This window comes from Mauremys reevesii, linkage group 21 (genome assembly GCF_016161935.1).
Source record: "Mauremys reevesii isolate NIE-2019 linkage group 21, ASM1616193v1, whole genome shotgun sequence".
Lineage (NCBI taxonomy): Eukaryota > Metazoa > Chordata > Testudines > Geoemydidae > Mauremys > Mauremys reevesii.
In genome coordinates, this window is record NC_052643.1 from 22911071 (window position 1) to 22931434 (window position 20364).

The 20364-nt window shown below is 59.8% G+C and overlaps 1 protein-coding gene across 3 annotated transcripts in view; it reads right to left on the reverse strand.

The window, feature by feature from the left end:
• Positions 1 to 20143, reverse strand: part of LOC120387851 (RAP1 GTPase activating protein) — a 186651-nt gene extending 166508 nt beyond the window's left edge. For 2 of the 3 annotated variants that reach the window (XM_039509121.1, XM_039509119.1), the window contains exons 1-2: positions 20027 to 20143; positions 11272 to 11307 (exon numbers count right to left, since the gene is read on the reverse strand). In XM_039509121.1, the coding sequence (XP_039365055.1) occupies positions 11272 to 11307; positions 20027 to 20070 (80 nt within the window). In that variant the 5' untranslated portion in view covers positions 20071 to 20143. The remainder of the gene's footprint in view (positions 1 to 11271; positions 11308 to 20026) is intronic. The other variant, XM_039509122.1, reaches the window with a different exon arrangement.
• Between the last annotated feature and the right edge of the window lie 221 nt (positions 20144 to 20364).

Below are 20364 nucleotides of genomic sequence, written 5' to 3' on the forward strand. Positions count from 1 at the left end.
TGGTCCTGCTTTGAGCAGGGGGTGGGACTAGATACCTCCTGAGGTCCCTTCCAACCCTGAGATTCTATGATTCAATCAATTAACATCCCCTAATGAGGGCTGAACTCCCCTGGCAGGGCTGTGACAGCAGGAGAGACCTGGCACCCAGGGCATCCCACAGGGCATGGAGGGAGCCCATCTAGCTCATCTATAATGGGGCACCTCCATTACAGTCACAGCATGGACCAGCCTGAGGATAACCGCCTGTAATGAATCCCTGTGCTACTGACAACTGCTGGGCCAGAGCCGTGCATGTCCTGCAGAGCCAGACCTGGTGCCCTAACAATCAGCTCCAGGAACACGGGCTTCCACCACTTGAGCTAGAGGAGAACTCCCTGGGGTGACACTAGGAGCCGGTCTCTTATCCTCTCTGCACCAGATGCTCTCATGCATACACCCTTTTTTCTGGTGACTGGCACAGCCTTAATCACAGCCCCTGCCTCTTGGCACTGCTTCTTATGAAAAAGGACCACGGGAAGAGGGGATCCTGAGTGCTGCTGCAGGGGGGTTGTTTTGAAAAGTGTTTCTGGTCAAATTGAAATAAAAATCATGGAGCCATTTCCTTGGGTCTTTGTTTTGGCCCCTGTTTGAGCAGACTGAGTCCCTCAGCTGCCAGCAATATGCTGCAGAGTAAATGACGCTCAGGACATTTGTCACTGTGCACCTTGCGGCTTGCTGCTGTTTGCATCCTGAGCACTGTAAGACCCACTGTGACACTACTGGGGAGGGGGTATGGGGGGGAGCAGGATCAGGACGGGGTTTTTCCTATTCAAATCTGCATCAGAAGTGCAGTGAGAGGATCTGGGAGAGGCTAGCTGGCTGATGTGCCATGGCACCAGACAGACAGGGAGATTCACCTCCAGCCTTCTCCCCCGTGCCATACGACCTGGTGGGAATGTGAAGGCGCCACAATGGCTGTGCAATCCCTGAGGGCTTCACCGCTCTGCCAAAACCACAGCATGCACTTCCGAAATGTGACCTCTCTGGGACACAAAGGGACTGGCTGCAGCCTCTGTACCATCCCAAACTGAGTAGTTGCTGGCATTCCCCTCCAAAGGAGGAGCTTTCAGACCGGGGCGTCTGTGACGAAGTGGGACTGTTCTTAAAGTTTCCCCTGAATACTGTGTGGGTGCCTCAGTTTCCCCTATGCATTTCTTAAGTCTCCAGTGTACGTAAATGGCCGACACTCTGTCTCCTGGAAACAAATGGCTGGGGCCCTTCACCCTGCAAGAGAATAGCTAAAGGTGAACAAAGAGGTCAGGTGACCTCCTGGCCGGGGAAAGGAACTCAGCAGAGAAGGAGGGGCTGGAAGGTCCTGGGCGGACTCGCTGTGGGAAGCGCACGGAGAGGGATATGCTGAATGCTCCAAGGTCAGATCCAGCAGGTGAAGCCGTGTGAGCTGCTTGCCCTGAAGACAGTCTGCTCCAAGGGAGAGGAGGCTCCCCAGAGTCCTGACTGGCTTTGTGGGGAGCAGTTCCAGAGCATCGCCTGGGGACTCCGTAACAACTGGTGGTAGCGGTGGGATGTGCTGCACCCCGTGAATGGCGCTTCTTGCAGTAAGTGACTGGGGATCAGTAAAACAAAGGGGGGATAATGAGGACCAGGCGTGCTGAAGGCTCAGAGAGGGACGGTTTCAGGGGGCGGTTAACCTCTGGGAGTGTGTGACCAACGAGGACTGTTGGAATACCGGGGTCCCCCTGAGGACGGCAGCGAGCAGTCTCAGGGGCGGAGGAGCTTGCTGCTCGACCCTGGCAAAGAGGTGGTGACCACGAGAAGGGCTGGCACACCAGGGGTTCTTCCTGGAAACCATGGGGGAGCCAAGAGCACACAGGCCTGTGAGTCCAGAGCCACTTGGGAGTGGTGAAGTGATGGCCTGTCACCATCTCCTTAAGAAGGACATTGTGATCCTGTGCACAGAGAGGGTTACGCATGGGGAAGTTCACCCAGGCCCAGTTAATCGTGCAGTTGGAGGAGGAGGAGGACCGCTCTGAGGAGCAGATTCCTGACCCAGATGGGGCTACAGGAGGATCTGGAAGCAGCAGGAGCAGCAGCCAGGCATCCCCAAGAGTCTGGTCCCCAACCAGACGAGGGTCTTCACGATCGGGTTCCCCATCGGGGGGACCGGAGACGGATGGGAGCAGAGCCCGAGAGAGCGAGAGGACCGTGAGAGAGAGCAAGAGCCCGAGGAAAAGCTGCAGGAGAAGCAGCAGCAGCCTGGACTGGCGATGGTGGAGCGGGGAGGCATAGGGGGCTGCCCAGGGGTGAGTGGGGATAGACCCCAGGCTGCCAGTTCCGCAGGGAACCTCGACACTAAATTGCTGCCCCTGGTTAAGGAGGGGGGATGTGGATGCTCCCCGTGCTGCCTTCGAGCAGGCAGGTGATTTGAACCAGGGGGACCCTGCGGAAAAGCCCTGGTATCCAGCTCCCTTGCTGGCTCCCAAGGCCATAGACGCTGTCAGCCAGATGGGTGGGGTGGTGGACAGGCTCCCGCTCCTGGCCCGGGCCTGTATATCTGCATGGAGTCTCCTAGGCTCAGGCCCCTCGGACCCCCAGTGGGAGTGGAAGGTGGGGGTCAGTGGGGAGACCTGCCTGGGGTGGTGAGACCCTGGGACAGAGAGAACTGTTGTCAGGCCCTGGGTGGTGCAGCCGCAGATGCTGCAGGGCTGGGTGACCTGGATGAAGGTCCCTGCGGAGAAGCCCCTCGCCCTGCCTATGGCCCGGATCCCTGTGCAGACCCAGGAGGGGTCGGGCTGGCTGGTCGTTGGGGTTCTCCAGGATATCGGCTGGGAGGCCCTGTTGGGGGGTGACTGTGTCTCTTTGGGACAGGATCCAGGCCCTGCTCCTGTAACGGCCGAGGGTTTGAATTTGGATCCAGGGAACCAATTGACTAGGAGGGAAATGGTCAGTGAAAATGCAAATGACCTGGCTGGCAGCGGGGAGGAGCTGCAGGGCTCAGGATACCTGCCTACCTGTAACCAGCCCTCTGGGGCTGAGTGGGAGGGAGAGATGCTCCCCGCCCCCCTGCACACTGGAGAGGGGGCTCAGGCTGGCTCTGATGCTGTGACCAGAGCAGAGAGCTCACTGCCTGCCCCCACTGAGCACGCTGAGCACGGGGAGGAGCTGAGACCCCAGCTGAGTGGGGGGATGCACAGGCAGGGCAGGTCGGCTGCCAACCAGGTTTGCCTGGTCCAGACGTGCTGCTGGGAAGTGGTTACACAGCAGGGAGGGAGCTACCAGGGACAGGGCTCAGGGGGACTGTGACCCCAGGCCCAGCCAGTGAGAGGGAGCAGGTCCCATTCCCTGCCCCAGCAGCTGAATCCCAGACCGAGCTGCAGAAGGGTCCCTTCTTGGAAAAGCTGAGGGAACTTGCTGGCCACAGCGCTGCAAACCCCCTTGGGGAAGGCTGCAGGGACAGAGTCCTGCGGGAGAGGGGATTTCTGTACTGAGAATGGGCTCCCCAAGGGGAAGTAGAACTGGGGGGACCCGGGAGGAAGCTGGTGGTGCCCCAGGAATCCACAGGGTTCTTCCCTTTCGAGCTGCTGTATGGAAGGAGAGTGAGGGGACCCCTGGACCTGGAAGGGGAGAATTGAGAGGAGAAGAGGGAAGACCCCCTGGGGGATCTCTTCCCTGAGGTGGGAGCCAATCTCCCCATCAGGTGTTCCCCATTCAGTCACTGGGAAAGCAGCCCAGAACCTGGAGAGAGAGGTCAAGGACCTGCTGGCTTTAGATGTGATCCGTCCCTTCAACAGCCCACGGGCCTCACCTGTGGGGCTGGTCCCCAAGGGAGACAGGATGATCTGGTTCAGGGGGGACCATTGGAAGCTTAAAGCCATCGCAGTGTCCGATGCCGACCCCATGCCTAGGCCTGGGGAGATTCTAGACAAGCTGAGGGGGATGGAGAACCTGGCCCTGGCGTACAATGACGTGTGTGTCTTTAGCCAGACCTGGGAGGAACACGTGTCCCAGGGGAAGAGGGGGCTGGGCTGCCTCAAGGAGGCAGGACTGACGGTAAAAGCCGAAAAGTGCAAGGTGGAGGTGATCAGAGATTGGCCCATTCCCCAGGCCAAGAAACAAGTCCAGGCCTTTATCAGGATGGCGGGGTGCTACCGGAGGCTGGTGCCCCACGTTAGCCCCCTAGCTGCCCCATCCCTGAGCTATGTGAGAGGGGGAAGCCAGACGAGGTGGGCTGGACCGAGCAGGGCCAGAGGGTCTCTGTGCACTGAAGGAGGCTCTAATCCCGGGCCCAGTAAATCTGGTAAACCCAGACTTTGCCAAGCCCTTTGCAGTGTTCACCGATGCCTCAGATGCAGGGCTGGGCACGGTGCTGATGCAAGCCGGTGCTGAGGTGAGGAGACACCCCATCGGGTACCTGAGCAAGAAACTGCTGCCCCGGGAGCAGAACTCTGCAGCCTCAGAGAAGAAATGCCCAGGTATGGTGGAGGCCCTTAGAAAGCTGCAGATGTATCTATTTGGGTGGCGCTTTACTGTGTATACTGACCACTCTCCTCCGACGTGGCGGCGTCTCATAGACTCATAGAATCTCAGGGTTGGAAGGGACCTCAGGAGGTATCTAGTCCCACCCCCTGCTCAAAGCAGGACCAATCCCCAGACAGATTTTTACCCCAGTTCCCTAAATGGCCCCCTCAAGGATTGAACTCACATCCTGGGTTGTCAAATGCAAGGGGCTGATGCTGAGCTGCTGGGGACAGAGACACCTGTTCAGAGGGTGGCCAAGGTCAAGATGGGGGCTCGTAACCAAGAGAGCCCGAATTGCAGCCCTCCAAACTGGAGCGCTGGGAAAAGACCCCATCCCAGTTTAAACCCCGAGGGTATTGGGGTGGCAAAAGGGCACGGGCTGCACAAACCTTCCCACATGTAGCCTGCAAGCACCATCAAGCACAACAGACCCACAGGAGGGCCTGAAACTGGAAGGGCCTAGTGTAACTCCCACCAAGGAATGGGAGAGATGATGGGGCATCCATGGGAACGTTGGTGGGTTCGAACTTCCCCAGGTCACCGGCTAAAGTGACCTTGCTCAGTTTGGTCTCGAAGGGGGGAGAGATGTGACTAAGTGGGACTGTTCTTAATGTTTCCTCTGAATACTGTGTGGGTGCCTCAGTTTCCCCAATGCATTTCTTAAGTCTCTAGGTGGTGGGATAAAGGCCAGTGTGCATAAATCACTGACACTCTGTCTCCTTGGCAACAAATGGCCAAGGCTCTCCCCCCCCCCCCCTTCAAGGGAATAGCTAAAGGTGAACAAAGAGATCAGGTGACCTCCTGGCCTGGGAAAGAGACAAAGCCCAGAGAAGGAGGAGCTGTAGGGGGTTTTCCGTTTGGGCAGGCTGGGGAGGAGGAGTGAGGGCAGACGGGGGTGTCTGGCTTGCTGGGCCCCAGAATGGACCAGCTGAAGGGTCTCGTTCTCTGTACCTACAAGCTCTGTTTTAGACCCTGTTCCTGTCATCGACTAAACCTCTGTTTTACTGGCTGGCTGAGAGTCACGTCTGACTGTGAAGTGAAGTGGGAGTGCAGGACCCTGTGGCTTCCCCAGGACCCCGCCTGGGCGGACTCGCTGTGGGAAGCGCACGGAGGGGCAGAGGATGCTGAATGCTCCAAGGTCAGTCCCAGGAGGTGAAGCCGTGTGAGCTGCTTGCCCTGGAGACAATCCGCTCCAAGGGAGAGGAGGCTCCCCAAAGTCCTGCCTGGCTTGGTGGGGAGCACTTCCAGAGCATCGCCTGGGGACTCCATGACACAGGGGTCCGCTCCTAGGGGCTTTACAAATGGATGATGCTCTGTTGGAAACCCATAGCAGGGTCCCAGCCCCACGGACAGAGCAGAACGCCCCCCCCCATACACACACACAAGCATAGAACCACCATTCAACACCCGCTCTGGCATAGCTGCCCCATTCCTTTCCTCTTGTTAGTTACTATTACGGATATCGGGTTAGCATCTAGAGGTCTCAGTTGAGATCGGGGGCCTGCCATGCCAGGCGCCGGCTGGACCCTGCTGAGATCAGGGGGCCCCCATGCCAGGTGCTGCTCAGACTCCTAGTGAGAGCCAGTCCCTGCCTCAAAGAGCTTCACCTCGAAATAAACAAGATACAGGCTAGAAGGGGAAGTGATTTGCCTGAGCTCAGGACAGTGGAGTCACTGGAATCAGAGTTCACAGCTCCTGCTCTACATCTCTATCTGCTGGACTTTCAATTCAATGTAATGGGGTGATGAGGGGAGGGGGACAGAGGGGGACACTTCTGCGGGGCTGCTGCCCACACTTCTGTCTGGAGGGATGAAGCTCTTGGTCAGGGGCTCCTTGCTGGGGGATGAGGTCTTTCCTCTTGCACTGGGTCCCACTGCTCCTCCCTGAGGGTTCTCCTTCCAGCCAGTCACAGAGGATGGTACCATCCTGGTGCCCTACTGCCTGGCCCTGGGTGCACACGCCCCTTCCCATGCCAGGGCAGGGTGTCGGTGCCCAGGGTGGCAGATGTGGGTTTCCACAGGTGCCAGCCCCACACCCTGCGGGGCTGCTTGGGGCTCAGATGACTGCAGAGGTCACGGGCACATTCTTTCCCACATCAATGGGGCTGTGGCAGCACATCAGGACCCCCAGCATGCTCCTTCCAGGGCCCCCAAGCCCTCCCTCCCTGTCAGCCCCTCCTGCCCTGCTCCCTCCATGCACTGTATGGAGCAGGTCTCAGTCTCTCAGGCTCTGGCCCTGCCGATGGGCCGGAGCCAGGGGCTGCAGCTCCCTGCTCTCTCTGCCTGCGCCTGAGAGGAGGATTGTTCCCGGTTGCTATGGCTACAGGAAGAGTGAAATGGGGGGACGGGGGAGGGAAGAAGCTGGCAGAGTCCCCCAGGGACTCCGCTCTCCAAGCTGCAGCATGGGCTTGGCTGATGCCTATTAGCGCAATCGCCCTGATGCACCCAGCCGCCCAGGGAGCACAGAGCGAGGCCAGCACGGCACGCCCCTTCTCGCACACGCCAGAGCAATGGGCCCCTCCAACCCAGCCTCTCTCACACCCCAGGCCAGTCTCCTGCCTCCTGCTGCAGTGGATCTAGGCCGGCCTCCCATCTCTTCCACGGGCGCAAACCAGATGCTTCAGAGGAAGATGTGAGGAACCCAGTAAAGGATGAATGGGAACCAATCTGCCCACAGGGGAAGTCCCCCAATCCCTGGGCACAGCTCCTCCTGCGATCTCCGGCGGAAAACTGGCAGCGCCCTGCCAGGAGCACAGAGAGCCATGTGCCCACCCTGGCCAGACAGCTGCAGTGTGGGATGGTTCCAGCTGAGCTCTGTCCCACGGGGCTAGTGCTCTCTCCTGGGGATGGAAACTCCCCAAGTGAGACCAGAGGCTGCATTTCCTGCCCTCCCAAAACCAACGTCCATGGCTGGGGCTCAGCCTCCATAGTGATTCCTGAGGAAACGCCTGCCCCACAGTGCCCCAGATGGATGTCAGTGCCCCAGCCCTGTGCCACAAGCACCAGTCTCCTGGCTCAGACCATGCTAGAAGGGGTCACTAGAGAGCAATGCTCAGCACACCCACCGATGGCCCCAGCCTTGTCAGCCCTGTGAACTCAGGATCTGAGCTCACACAGCTGGATTGGCTGCAGTGTGGCTGGGAAACTATATTGGCCCCAAAAACCACACTAAGGAAAGTGTGGGGTGGCTTCAACGCCTCACAGATGGGTGTATTTTATCCACACAGCACCAGCACCATAGTACAGATGGGGAAACTGAGGCACTGGGAGGGGAGCTTCCCAAGGACACCTAGTAGGTCAGTGGAACAGCGGGGAACAGATCACAGGGCTCTGCCCAATTCTTCATCCCCACTACAACTTCTAATGCATCTCAGCCTAGGCCAGCCCCTGGTTTGATTTCTTCTCTCAGATGGAGGAATTCCCACCAGCCACCACCCCAGTGAGGGCAAACTCTCTTCAGAAGGGGGCAGCATAAAACAGCAGCTAGTGTAAGAGCCTGGGGTGCAGGAGCCTGGGCTATTTCTGAACATAAGAACGGCCAAACTGGGTCAGACCAAAGGTCCATCTAGCCCAGTATCCCGTCTTCCGACAGTGCCAGTGCCAGGTGCCCCAGGGGGAATGCACAGAACAGGGAATCATCAAGTGATCCATCCCATCACCCATTCCCAGCTTCTGGCAGACAAGAGGCTAGGGACACCATCCCTGCCCAGCCTGTCTGATAGCCATGGATGGACTTATCCTCCGTGAACTTATTAGTTCTTTTTTGGACCCTGTTATAGCCTTGGCCTTCCCAATATCTTCTGGCAAGGGGTTCCACAGGTTGACTGTATGTTGTGTGAAGAAATACTTCCTTTTGTTTGTTTTAAACCTGCTGCTTAGTAATTTCATTTGGTGACCCCCTAGTTCGTGTGTTATAAGGAGTTAATAACATTTCCTTATTCACTTTCTCTACACTAGTCATGATTTTACAGACCTCTATCCTATCCCCCCCCTTAGTTATCTCTTTTCCAAGCTGAAAACTCCCCTCAGTCTTATTAATCTCACCTCACATGGAAGCTGTTCCATACCCATAATCATTTTTGTTGCCCTTTTCTGAACCTTTTCCAAATCCAATACATCTTTTTTGAGATGGGGCGATCACAGCTGCATGCAGTGTTCAAGATGTGGGTGCACCATGGATGTATATAGAGGCAATATGATATTTCCTATCTTATTATCTATCCCTTTCTTAATGATGCCCAACATTCTGTTCGCTTTTTTGACTGCCAGTGCACATTGAGTGGATGTTTCCAGAGAACTATCCACAGTGATTCCAAGATCTCATTCTTGAGCGGTAACAGCTAATTTACACCCCATCATTTTATATGTATAGTTGGGATTATGCTTTCCAATGTGCATTACTTTGCATTTATCAACACTGAATTTCATCTGCCATTTTGCTGCCCACTCACCCAGTTTTGGGAGATCCTTTTGTAGCTCTTCACAATCGGCCTGGGACGTAACTATCCTGAGTAGTTTTGTATCATCTGCAAATTTTGCCACCTCACTGTTACCCCTTTTTCCAGATCATTTTGGAATATGTTGAATAGGACTGGGCCCAGTACAGACCCCCTGGGGGACACCACTAGTTACCTCTCTCCATTCTGAAAACTGACCATTTATTTCCTGTCTTTTAACCAGTTACTGATCCATCAGAGCACCTTCCCTCTTACCCCATGACAGCTTACTTTGCTTAAGAGCCTTTGGTGAAGGACTTTGTCAAAGGCTTTCTGAAAATCTAAGCACACTATATCCACTGGATCCCCCTTGTCCACATGCTTGTTGACCCCCCTCAAGGAATTCTAGTAGATTAGTGAGGCATGATTTCCCTTTACAAAAACCATGTTGACTCTTCCCCAACAAATTATGTTAATCTAACTGATCATTTTGTTCTAGTTTCAACCAGTTTGCCCAGTACTGAAGTCAGGCCTGTAATTGCCGGGGTCACCTCTGGAGCCCTTTTTAAAAATTGGCGCCACGTTAGCTATCCTCCAGTCATCTGGTACAGAAGCTGATTTAAATGATAGGTTACAAACCACAGTCAGTAGTTCTGCAATTTCACATCTGAGTTCCTTCAGAACTCTTGGGTGAATCCCATCTGGTCCTGGTGACTCACTGACTGCCTGTGGGGCCAGGCCCACCTCCTGTCCCTGTGTCTCGCCTCCCCCAGGTAGGAAATGGGGGTCAGATAACACCAATCTTCACCCCCACCCATTCAAAGCACTCTGAGTTCAAGAGCCCAGCGCCCTGATCCAGCAGAGCTCCAGGCCCAGCTGATGCCATTGCTGGGGAGGAGGGGGGGCGGAGAATCTCTTCCTAGCACAAGTACTTATCCAGCCCCGGGATTGTGGTATCCGAGCGCCTAACTAATAGCTGTCACCTTGCACCTGGTGAGCAGGGCACAGCTGTTACCCCCACTGTACAGATGGCAACTGCTGCAGAGAGGCTAAGGGACAGGCCTGAGGTCACACGGGAAGGCTGTGGCAGTGCTGAGGATTTCCCAGGTCTTAGCTAGTGCCCTGGCCACTTGGCAGCCCTTTCTCCCCTCTGAGTGGCTCTGTGGTGCTTCAGGGAGCCCGGAGTCTGCAGCTCCCGTTCCAAGGCAGGAGACAAGCTAAGCCTCCCCCATGCGCTGCAGGGGAGGTGGGTACTATGGGGTTAAAAACCCAGAGCAGCTGCCCCTTGGCTCAGCGACATTGACACTGCAGCTCTACGGTGCCACCTAATGGCTGTCTGGTCCAGCCCCCATGGGCCAATGCAATGCTAGGCTCAGGGGCTGACACGCAGCTGGTGCGGGTCACCGTGCACCCAGGCCCCAAGCCGCGCCCTGCCCTCTGGAGGCGCATGCCACAGGAACCTGCCAGGACCCAATGTGGCCAATGGCCCTCAGGCCCGCGCCAATGCCAGACTCGGCCAAGCTGGCAGCATCTCTCTCACAGGGACAATGCCCCTTTCAGCTTGGCACCACCCAAGCACCCAGAGTGTCTGGGAGGTGCCCATTGTCGGCTCTCCGTTGCAGGATCCCTGCAGGGGATGTGCCCCTGACCCTCACGTCCAGACTCCAGCTACAAACTTGGTCCCAGAAATCCCCGTCCTGCCCCTCCCTTCACTCCGGCCCTGCCCCACACACTGCCACAGGCAGGTCGCTGTGGGCGCTGAGCCAGGCAAGCACCTACCCCTGATCCCTGAGTGCCGGCTGCATGCTTGGAAACCCGGCTCCTGCTCATTCAGCACAGACAGTGGCCCTAAGACCCCAGGATCCCACGGGAGCCTCAGAGCCCCCTGGCATAACCCCAGACCCTCAGCCTCAGGACGTCTGCTCTACTGCAGCTCCCATTAGCCATGGGCAGAACAATGGTGACTGGAATCCTTCAGCTCGGCCATTCTAGAGCCAACCCAGCTCCTCATGTCGTGTCCTGGACAGTCAGGTTCCAACTAGTCCCAGCCCCTCCCTGCATCCCCGGCAGCTGGCTCGGAGTCCACCCCCTCTCTGTGCCCCACAACCCCCGGGGGGCTAGGCCTCCTGCTAATATTTCTCTGTCCTTCCAAGTGGGGGCTCCAGAAACTGCCCTGAGAGCCAGAACACTCACAGCCTCCCCCCACCCCCAACAGCCTGAGCCCCTGGCTGCCCCATGGCTCGGAGAGCCCTGTCTGTCCCCACTCCACCCCGGCCTCCTCCAGGATGGAGCAAGGACCACAGGGCCAGTCACCTACTCACCGGAGGCTTCTGTGATAGATGAATGACTTGTCCACCCTGAAAAACAAGATGGAGAAGCCAGTTAGACGGGTGGCCATGGCCCTAGGGGACAAGGGCCCTGCCCCTCCAGCCTGCAGGGCTCCCTCATCCATCCCTTGGTGACCACCTGCCTCCAGGGGGACAACGGGGCTGCGAGGAAGGGGAGCTGTGTCCGGAGACCTGGAGAGTAGGCAGGGAGGGGCAGACTGCTCTGGATGGAGCAGCTGCAGAGGAGAATGCTCTCTTGCTTGTGTGTGAGGGGGTGGGCAGTCAGCGCTAGCCAGGCAGAGCAGCACCAGGGGGCGAATGGGACACAGGGAGCCACCGGGGAGAGTGCCTTGCAGGCAGCGGAAACCAGGCAGGGAGAGGAGTGATCCACGCCAGGCCTGTAGCCAGCTGAGCCGAGGAGGCGATGATCTGGAGGGAACAAACCTCAGGCCCAATCAGCCAAGCTGGCAGAGAGAAGCCACGAACCCAGGCAGAGATGGCACCAGCACCAGAGAGAAGCAGGCCCAGAGAGCCAGCTCCCAGGCCCTGGCATCGGGCAGGACTCAGCTCAGCAGGGCTGGAGGGTTTTGGAAAGGCCAAGCATTCTCCCCCATGACCCCACAGCTTGAGGTGCTGGGACCCCTCCAGGCCAACCCCCCCGCTCCCTCCCCTCCCCCCTTCACGCCCACTGACTGCAGGGAGCACGCCCAGGACTGGACCCTACTGAACTGTGGTTGGTGCTTGGGACCATCTTGGAGAAAGGGCTGAATGGCCAGGCCTGCTAGTATTAGCCACCATTCAAGCAGGCCCGTCAGAGCCCCGCTCTACCCTGCTCCCTTCCCCCAGAACGTCCCACTATCGGGGGGGAACCGACCAAACGCCCTGGCGCCATGGGCAGCAGCAGGGGAGAGGCGGGGCAGGACGCTGGGCAGAATGGTGCTAGGTGGGATCCTGGCCCAGTCTCATTCAGTCTGGAGAGCCTGGCGAGCCGTTATTACTGGGTATGCTGAGGGGGGGCATAAAGGCCACAATCCATGATCCAGGCCCCCATTGTGTTTGGTGCTGTGCAAACCCAACAAAAAGCCAGGCCCTGCCCCTCCCCCGTTTTGCCACCTGCAGCCCAATCTGTCCTCAGAGCAGGGGTAAAAACAAGTCTTGAGTCCTGGAACCTGTCCGGCCAGCTCAGGCGTCAGGCAGCTTCCTGCACAGCCCTGGGTCCGGTGTCTGGAAACACACCGTGGACACTGCTTCCCCCAGCAGTAACCTCATCTCCAGCGACTGTTTCACCTGGGAGGACCCCCCACCCCCACCCCATCACTGAGACACAAACCGCCTGAAATGCAGCCACCTCTGGCATGAGGCACAGCTAGGGTGACCAGATGTCCCAATTTTGGGGTCTTTTTCTTATATAGACTCCTATTACCCCCCACCCCGTCCCGATTTTTCACACTTGCTGTCTGGGTGGCACAGCAGCCAGGGTGCTGCAAAACACAGCAGGGAAGTGACATGCTTAGCCGAGGCACAGAGGCAAACCCCTCCGCTTATGCGGAGACCAAAGGGGCTTGGAACAGCCCCCAAGCCAGCCTGGCCTGGGCCTTCATTAAAATGGGGAGAATTTTAAACTTGGAGGGCCAGATCCTTAGCTGGTAGAAATCAGCATTGTGTCATTGACTTCAATGGAGCAGCAGCAATTCACAGCAGCTGGGGTTCAAGCCCACTGACTTCACTTGTGTTACAGCCAATTCTCCCCAGCTGAAGATCTGGCTCCTCATTTACTCTTCTCCATGCCCTCTGGCTGCATCTTCCTGGGCTCAGTCAATAGCCAGACTAGGGAGTTTCCAGTAGTTTCACTTCCAGGTTCTCCTGTAGGGCTCTGGGGGCTGAAGGCCCAGAGAGGAAGGCTCTTTGGTCTGGGTCTCTGGGGCTGCTGGCTGCCTCCTGGGAGGGGCCCTTCTCTTTCCCAGGCAGGGCTCTTGACTCAGGACCGGAAGCTTCGGCCTGGTCTATATGAGCAAAGAGACAACAATTTAACTAAATCAATGCACTGAAACTGGGGCGAACTCCTTCATGCCGATGCACTGAAACTGGCTTAACCATAGCTGACAGCACTTCAGCTTGATTTATACAAGGGTTAAACCAGGTTCAGTGCATGCATGTGAGAGTGGCGGACGCTGAGAACCCAGCAGGGACTCCAAAGCTAAAAGCAGGAGCTGCTGCAGCTCTCTAGTGGGGTTGTAACAGACTCGGGCCCTCCGCAGATACTGAGCTCTGCTGGGGAAGAGATTTCTCCATTTAACTAGCTCAGTGCAGTTCAACTGGGGCAGCTTTCCTCATAGGCATCAGGCCTCAGCCCTCAAGGTGAAAAGCAAGTGCCCCCAGCTGAAAGGTGGCAGAGGGATTATGTCGCTACTGGTCTCACTCGAGACTGATGCTGAACTGGAAGCAGGTCACACTAATGCCAGCTGAGCTCAGCTAACAGAAACTTGGCAACGTCTCCCAGTCCCGCAAGTGCCGTGGACTCTCGGTCAGGCAGCAAGATGGGCAAAGGAGGGTGTTACGGGTGCGCCAATTCCTCTGTCATTAGCACTGAGTGGGCAGTGCAGCGCAGGACCGGCTCCAGCACCAGCCCAGCAAGCAGCTGCTTGGGGCGGCCAACGGTGAGGGGCAGCACGGCTGGGTCTTCAGCGGCGGGTCCCTCACTCCCTCTCGGAGCGAAGGACCAGCCGGCGAATTGCCGCTGAAGACTGAAGCGGCGGCGGTAGAGCTGCAGATCGCGGCTTTTTATTTTTCCCCTTTTTGCTGCTTGGGGCAGCAAACCCCTGGAGCTGGCCCCGGTGCAGCGTGTGCTGGCTGGGGCTGGGGCTGGAGACACTGTACAAAGAGCAAGGAGCTGGCAGTGCAGGGCAGCGGCCAAAGCTGGCAGGCAGGAGCTCTGGGGTCTAGCCCCAGCTCTAAGTGAGGCCGACACGGCGACATCGCACAGGGGTGTGACCAATCCACCGCGAGTGGTGCGGTGAAGCCAACCTAACCGCCGGTGTAGACAGCTGGGTTCTTCCCAGCCTAGGGGAGCTGGATAAACTGGGAGAGCCCCTTGGGCTGGGCAGTCGCAGTGCGCCAGCTGGCACCGGGCAATGACTAAAATGCACATCACCCCCCAGCAGTGCCCCCGAGTTCGCACCAGTGAGCTCAGTATGTGGGGCTGTGCCCACAAGTGCCAAGGTGCACATCTGTGGGGGGGCAGCCTTGGTGCGAGGCATTGCACAGCTGTGCTCAGCAGTTGTCTAGGCAACAGTGCGCACCCCACCTGGTGCATGGAGGAGCCTTTCTGGTGCTATTTGCAAGGCAAGGTGCCCTGGAGAGGCAGGTACGTGCTAATGTGCCTGAGCCCTGAGGATGTACAGAGGGAACAGGGTATCCTGGCAACTAAAGCACTGTGAGCCCGGCCCCAGAGCAGTAAACACATTCCAACCAGATGAGGGTGAATTTTCGTTTCTCCCCCAGCCCAGCCTAGCCTGGCTCCATTCCCAGCCCTTCAGAACAAGACTGGGGGTCATGGGGAATGATCAGCTGAACACGAGCTCCCAGGGCAACACCCTGGCCAAAAGGGTAATCAGGTACCTGGGTTATGCATTCAAGTATCTCAAGGAGGAGCAGAGAGGTTAATTTACCTCTGTGCTTGGCACTGGGGCGCCTGCTCCTGGCATCCTGGCTCCAGCCACAGCTCAAGGAGGATGCCGATAAACTGGAGGGGGATCAGCGAAGAGCCAGGGGGATGATTAAACTGGGTTAGAAAACCTGCCGTATAGAGACTGACTCACGGAGCTCCATCCATTTAGCCGAAGAAAGAGAAGGCTCGGGGTTGACTTGATCCCAGCCTGTAAGTACTTACGTGGGGAACAAATATTTCCTAAGGGGCTTGTCAGTCTGGCAGCGACAGCTCTGCCCCGACCCAGTGGCAGGAAGTAGAGGCGAGACACGTTCAGACTAAGGCGAACATTTTTACCAGTGACAGTAATTAACCATTGGACCAATTCACTGGGGTCATGATGGATTCTCCACCCCTGACCATTCTCAAAGCTCTGCCCTAGGGATTACTAGGGGCATGTCTCTGGCCTGGCAGCTAGGGGGCGTCGTAGACAATGGGGTCAGCGTCACCCCCAGTCTAGCTCCAACATCTCTCAGCAGAGGCACAGCCGGGGGAGATCAGAGCGCTGGCTGGGGGAGCTCCCAGGAAGCCAGTCCCCAGCCCTTGTAACACCAGCTCTACAGTGGGGGCGAGCTCAGAGCCACTCCCACCTCCACCCCAAGAGACGGGATTTCTAGGCGCAATGGGGGAACAAGACTTGCCAGGTGCCTGCCCAAGGGAGGGTGCCAGTTCCCCAGGGCGGGGGCTGAGCCCGGCGGGCGAGGCAGGGCCAGGAGCCAGGCCGGGGCTGTCCAATCAGCTTGCACCCCTCAGCCAAGGCGAACAAGGGACCGAGTAGTGACTGCACCGATAAGGCCAGTCTGACCCCCAATCAACTCAGCTGTGGTCAGACACGCCTGGGCCCTCCCAGGGCTCTCTGCTGACCAGGGCAGGGCTCAAAGCAACAGAGGTGAAACGCTGCAGCTCCCATCCCCAGGTAGCCCCCCAGCCCAGTCCCCCATCCCCCAGCACAGATCCCCAGCTCAGCCCCTTCTCCCAGCACAGCCCCCCATCTCCCCAAGCACAGCCCCTCCCCCGCAGCACAGCCCCCCAGCTCCCTAGCACAGCCCCCCCCGCAGCACAGCCCCCAGCACAGCACAGCCCCCAGCACAGCACCTCCCCAGCACAGCCCCAGCTCCCTAGCACAGTACAGCCCCAGCACAGCCCCCAGCACAGCACCTCCCCCCCCAAGCACAACACAGCCCCCCATCCCAGCACTTCCCCCCCAATCCTCTCCTCCCTCCCACTGCCCTGCACACACTAGCCTCCTCCAGCCAAATCTCCCCAGGCTGCCTGATGAGTATCCTCCAGCCCCCTGGGGCTCCCATCAGACACCTGCCCCCTGGCTCCCAGACTGGGCCCAGCCCCAGGAGGCACCGAACTCCTCATCCAGGTGTCACAGGGCTTGGAGGCGACTCTCCCGTAATGCTGGGTCCAAGCCCCTCAGCCTCGAGGCAGCAGGCCCATTGTCCAGCCCCCGGGGCAGCTCCCTGCCAGGGCCCATGTGCTGAGTCCTCACAAGGGGCCGACAGCCACGATTCAGCAGGAGGAAACCACTGCAAACAGCACCGGGGCAGGCGGCCCCGAGCTGGGGCAGGCGAGTGCTGCGTGAACCACATGCACCATGCAGCTCGGCCAGTGCCCCTCAGTCCTGCCCTGCACCCCCCAGCTCTGCTGGGCCCCTCCATCCCCCGCCCACAGCCCCCCCTGCCCCCCCAGCTCTGCTGGGCCCTCCATCCCCGCCCACAGCCCCTGCGGCCCCCAGCTCTGCTGGGCCCTCCATCCCCGCCCACAGCCCCCTGCCCCCAGCTCTGCTGGGCCCTCCATCCCCGCCCACAGCCCCCACCCCTCAGCTCTGCTGGGCCCCTCCATCCCCGCCCACAGCCCCCCTGCCCCCAGCTCTGCTGGGCCCTCCATCCCCGCCCACAGCCCCCAGCTCTGCTGGGCCCCTCCATCCTGCCCACAGCCCCCTACCCCTCAGCTCTGCTGGGCCTCCATCCCCGCCCACAGCCCCCTGCCCCCAGCTCTGCTGGGCCTCCATCCCCGCCCACAGCCCCTGCACTCCCCAGCTCTGCTGGGCCCTCCATCCCCGCCCACAGCCCCCCCTGCCCCCCCAGCTCTGCTGGGCCCCTCCATCCCCCGCCCACAGCCCCCCCCCCCCCCCCGCTCTGCTGGGCCCCTCCAGCCCCTGCCCACAGCCCCCCCCCACCCCCCAGCTCTGCTGGGCCTCCATCCCCGCCCACAGCCCCCTGCCCCCAGCTCTGCTGGGCCCTCCATCCCCGCCCACAGCCCCCTGCCCCCAGCTCTGCTGGGCCCTCCATCCCCGCCCACAGCCCCCTGCCCCCAGCTCTGCTGGGCCCTCCATCCCCTGCCCACAGCCCCCTGCCCCCAGCTCTGCTGGGCCCTCCATCCCCTGCCCACAGCCCCCCCACCCCCAGCTCTGCCGGGACCCTCCCTCCTTCCCTACCCTGCTATCGCCGCCTGCCCCAGCTCTGCTGGGCCTCCATCCCCTGCCCACAGCCCCCACCCCCAGCTCTGCCGGGACCCCTCCCTCCTTCCCTACCCCTGCTATCCCCGCCCGGCCCCCCAGCTCTGCTGGGCCCCTCCATCCCCTGCCCACAGCCTCCCCTGCCCCCAGCTCTGCTGGGCCCCTCCATCCCCTGCCCACAGCCCCACCCCTCAGCTCTGCCAGGTCCCTTCATCCCCACCCCCAGCTCTGCCGGGACCCCTCCTCCTTCCCTACCCTGTGCTATCGCCGCCCTGCCCCCAGCTCTGCTGGGCCCTCCATCCCCTGCCCACAGCCCCTGCCCCCAGCTTTGCCAGGGCCCCTCCCTCCTTCCCTACACCCTGCTATCCCCGCCCTGCCCCCCAGCTCTGCTGGGCCCCTCCATCCCCACCCCCTGCTATCCCCGCCCTGCCCCCCAGCTCTGCTGGGCCCTCCATCCTGCCCACAGCCCCCTACCCCTCAGCTCTGCCAGGTCCCTTCATCCCCTGCCCACAGCCTCCCCTGCCCCCAGCTCTGCCGGGACCCCTCCCTCCCCTGCTATCCCGCCCTGCCCCCAGCTCTGCTGGGCCCTCCATCCCCTCCCCGCCCCCCCCCAGCTCTGATTATTGGCCCAGTCCATCCCCACCCTGTGCAACCTCAGTCCACTGCTGAGCTCTCTGAGCCGGGAGCCTGCCCCCAGCTGACTCTGCAGGGCCAGCTCCTAGCCCGCTGCTGGGACCCACATTCTGACACTGGCCGCCAGCCCCGCTCCCAGCTGGGGGGCACTCACGACAGCAAGGGACCCTATCCCCTCCTCAACCCACAGCAAACCCTTCCCCCACATGGCAGCCGCAAGGGACCTTCCCGTTGTCGCTCTAGGCAGCTCCTGGCCCTGCTCTCAGAAACCAAACAGCCTCCTCCCCCTTTCTCTTGCAGGGACCTGGGTTTGAATCCTGCCCCAGGTTGCAAGTGAAATGAGTTTGCCAGGCTGAATTTCTACAGAATGGCCCCGAGCATCTGAGGGACTAGCACGGCCCCTGCCGCTAGCGCTCCGTCTTTGGAGCACAGATGCAGAAGGAGGTTTAAAAATTCTCTTTGACTCTGACACCAGCACTTCCCAGAGCCCGAGGCGCACCCCCAAACCTCAGCTGAGCCCTCAGCCCCAGCAAGCGCCCTCCTCCCCACAGATCCCTCTACCTGGCCCTGTTCACGGCTGACTCCCATCGAGCTGGGACGCTGCCCAGAGAGGAGGCAACCACAGATGGGCTGGTTGGGAAGAGGGACTGAATCTAGGCAGGGAGTGGGGTCCAGTGGTTAGAGCAGGGGCTGAGAGGCAGGACTCCCAGGTTATATTCCCCAGCTGTCACTGACCTACTGGTCTGGCGCTCAGCCTAGGTCTCTTCTCATAAGAACATAAGAGAGGCCGTACCGGGTCAGACCAAAGGTCCATCTAGCCCAGTATCTGTCTACCGACAGTGGCCAATGCCAGGTGCCCCAGAGGGAGTGAACCTAACAGGCAATGATCAAGTGATCTCTCTCCTGCCATCCATCTCCATCCTCTGACAAACAGAGGCTAGGGACACCATTCTTACCCATCCTGGCAGTGCAGGACGCCCACTCGCGGCATCGCCAGCACCCGCCACCCCGGGGCACCAAGAGAAGGGAACGAGGAAGGCAAGTGTCTGAGCGGGAAACGGGAGCCCAGAAAAGGAACTTGCCGATGGCACATGGTGAGCCAGTGGCCAGGCAGAGAACAGAACCCAGGAGTCCTGCGGCGAGTCGTGGGCTCTTCCTTGCCTGTAGGGAAACTGCTGAGTGGTACAATCTCTGGTTCTTTTCTGAGTGCTGGGAGGTGGTTGCGTGGGCACATCCATCCCACACTCGTTCTCCCGCTTGTCGCTCACAAATTGTCTGTACTTGGTCCCCAGGGGCTGTGAGACAGACCCCCCGGCTCAGCCAGACCCTCAGAGGCTGGAACCTGGCCCGTGCCCAGCCCCTTGCACCCAGTGCGGAGAGCTCACAGGCTCTTGCTGTCTAGCTCCCTGGTGTGTGCAAACACCTGCACGGTCAAGCAAGAGACACCCCCACTCCCACCTGTCTGAGCCACACAGGTATGGACCCGACCAACAGTGCAGGGGCAGAGCTGGACTAGCAGGTGCTGCCGCAGGGCAGCAGCATGGGGAGATCACAGAACCAGGGGAAGGGTGGCCGGAACTGGACTAGTGAAGCAGGCAGGAAATAGGCTGCAGGTCAGGACTCGCAGAGCTAGGTGTGGCGGGGAGCCCAGGGCTGCAGGTCAAGATTAAGGGGGGCCAGCAGAGCTGTGTGTGGGGAGCCCAGGGCTGGGCTAGGAAGGGGGGTGCAGGTCAGGATTAAGGGGCACTGGCAGAGATACTGGGGGGAGCCCAGATCTGGGTTAGGAGGGGGCTGCGGGTCGGGAGTGAGGGGCACTGACAGAGCTGCATGAGCAACTTTGCCCAGCCCCCATCCATTCTGCCCAGCTCCGTTGCTCTCATGTGTGCGGGGCTCAGGGACCCCTCCCTGCCCACAGGTGCCGGGGGCTGCGCGGGGGCACCTACCCTCCATAGGCCCCGAAGGTGAAGCTCCGCTTCCTGGAGCTCATGCTGGCAGGCGCGGGCAGGCCCAGCTGTTGGAGCCGGGGACGCCAGTGACAGCCTGTCCCGATCGCCGGCTGCTGCAGCTGCAGAGCCAGTTACGCTACCGGCCTCGTCTCGCTGCCTCCCCCGCCCCTGCCCCCTCCCCGCCCGCTCCAGCTTCCGTCCCGCCCAAACTCTGCCCGGCTCCAGCCAGCACAGACAGGGCAGGCAGGCCCTGGCTCTGCCAGTAGGCAAGTGTCGCCCAGCAACCCAGCCGTGCCTCGCAGGGCCCCTGGAGCAGCTGGCAAGGAGCTGCCCAG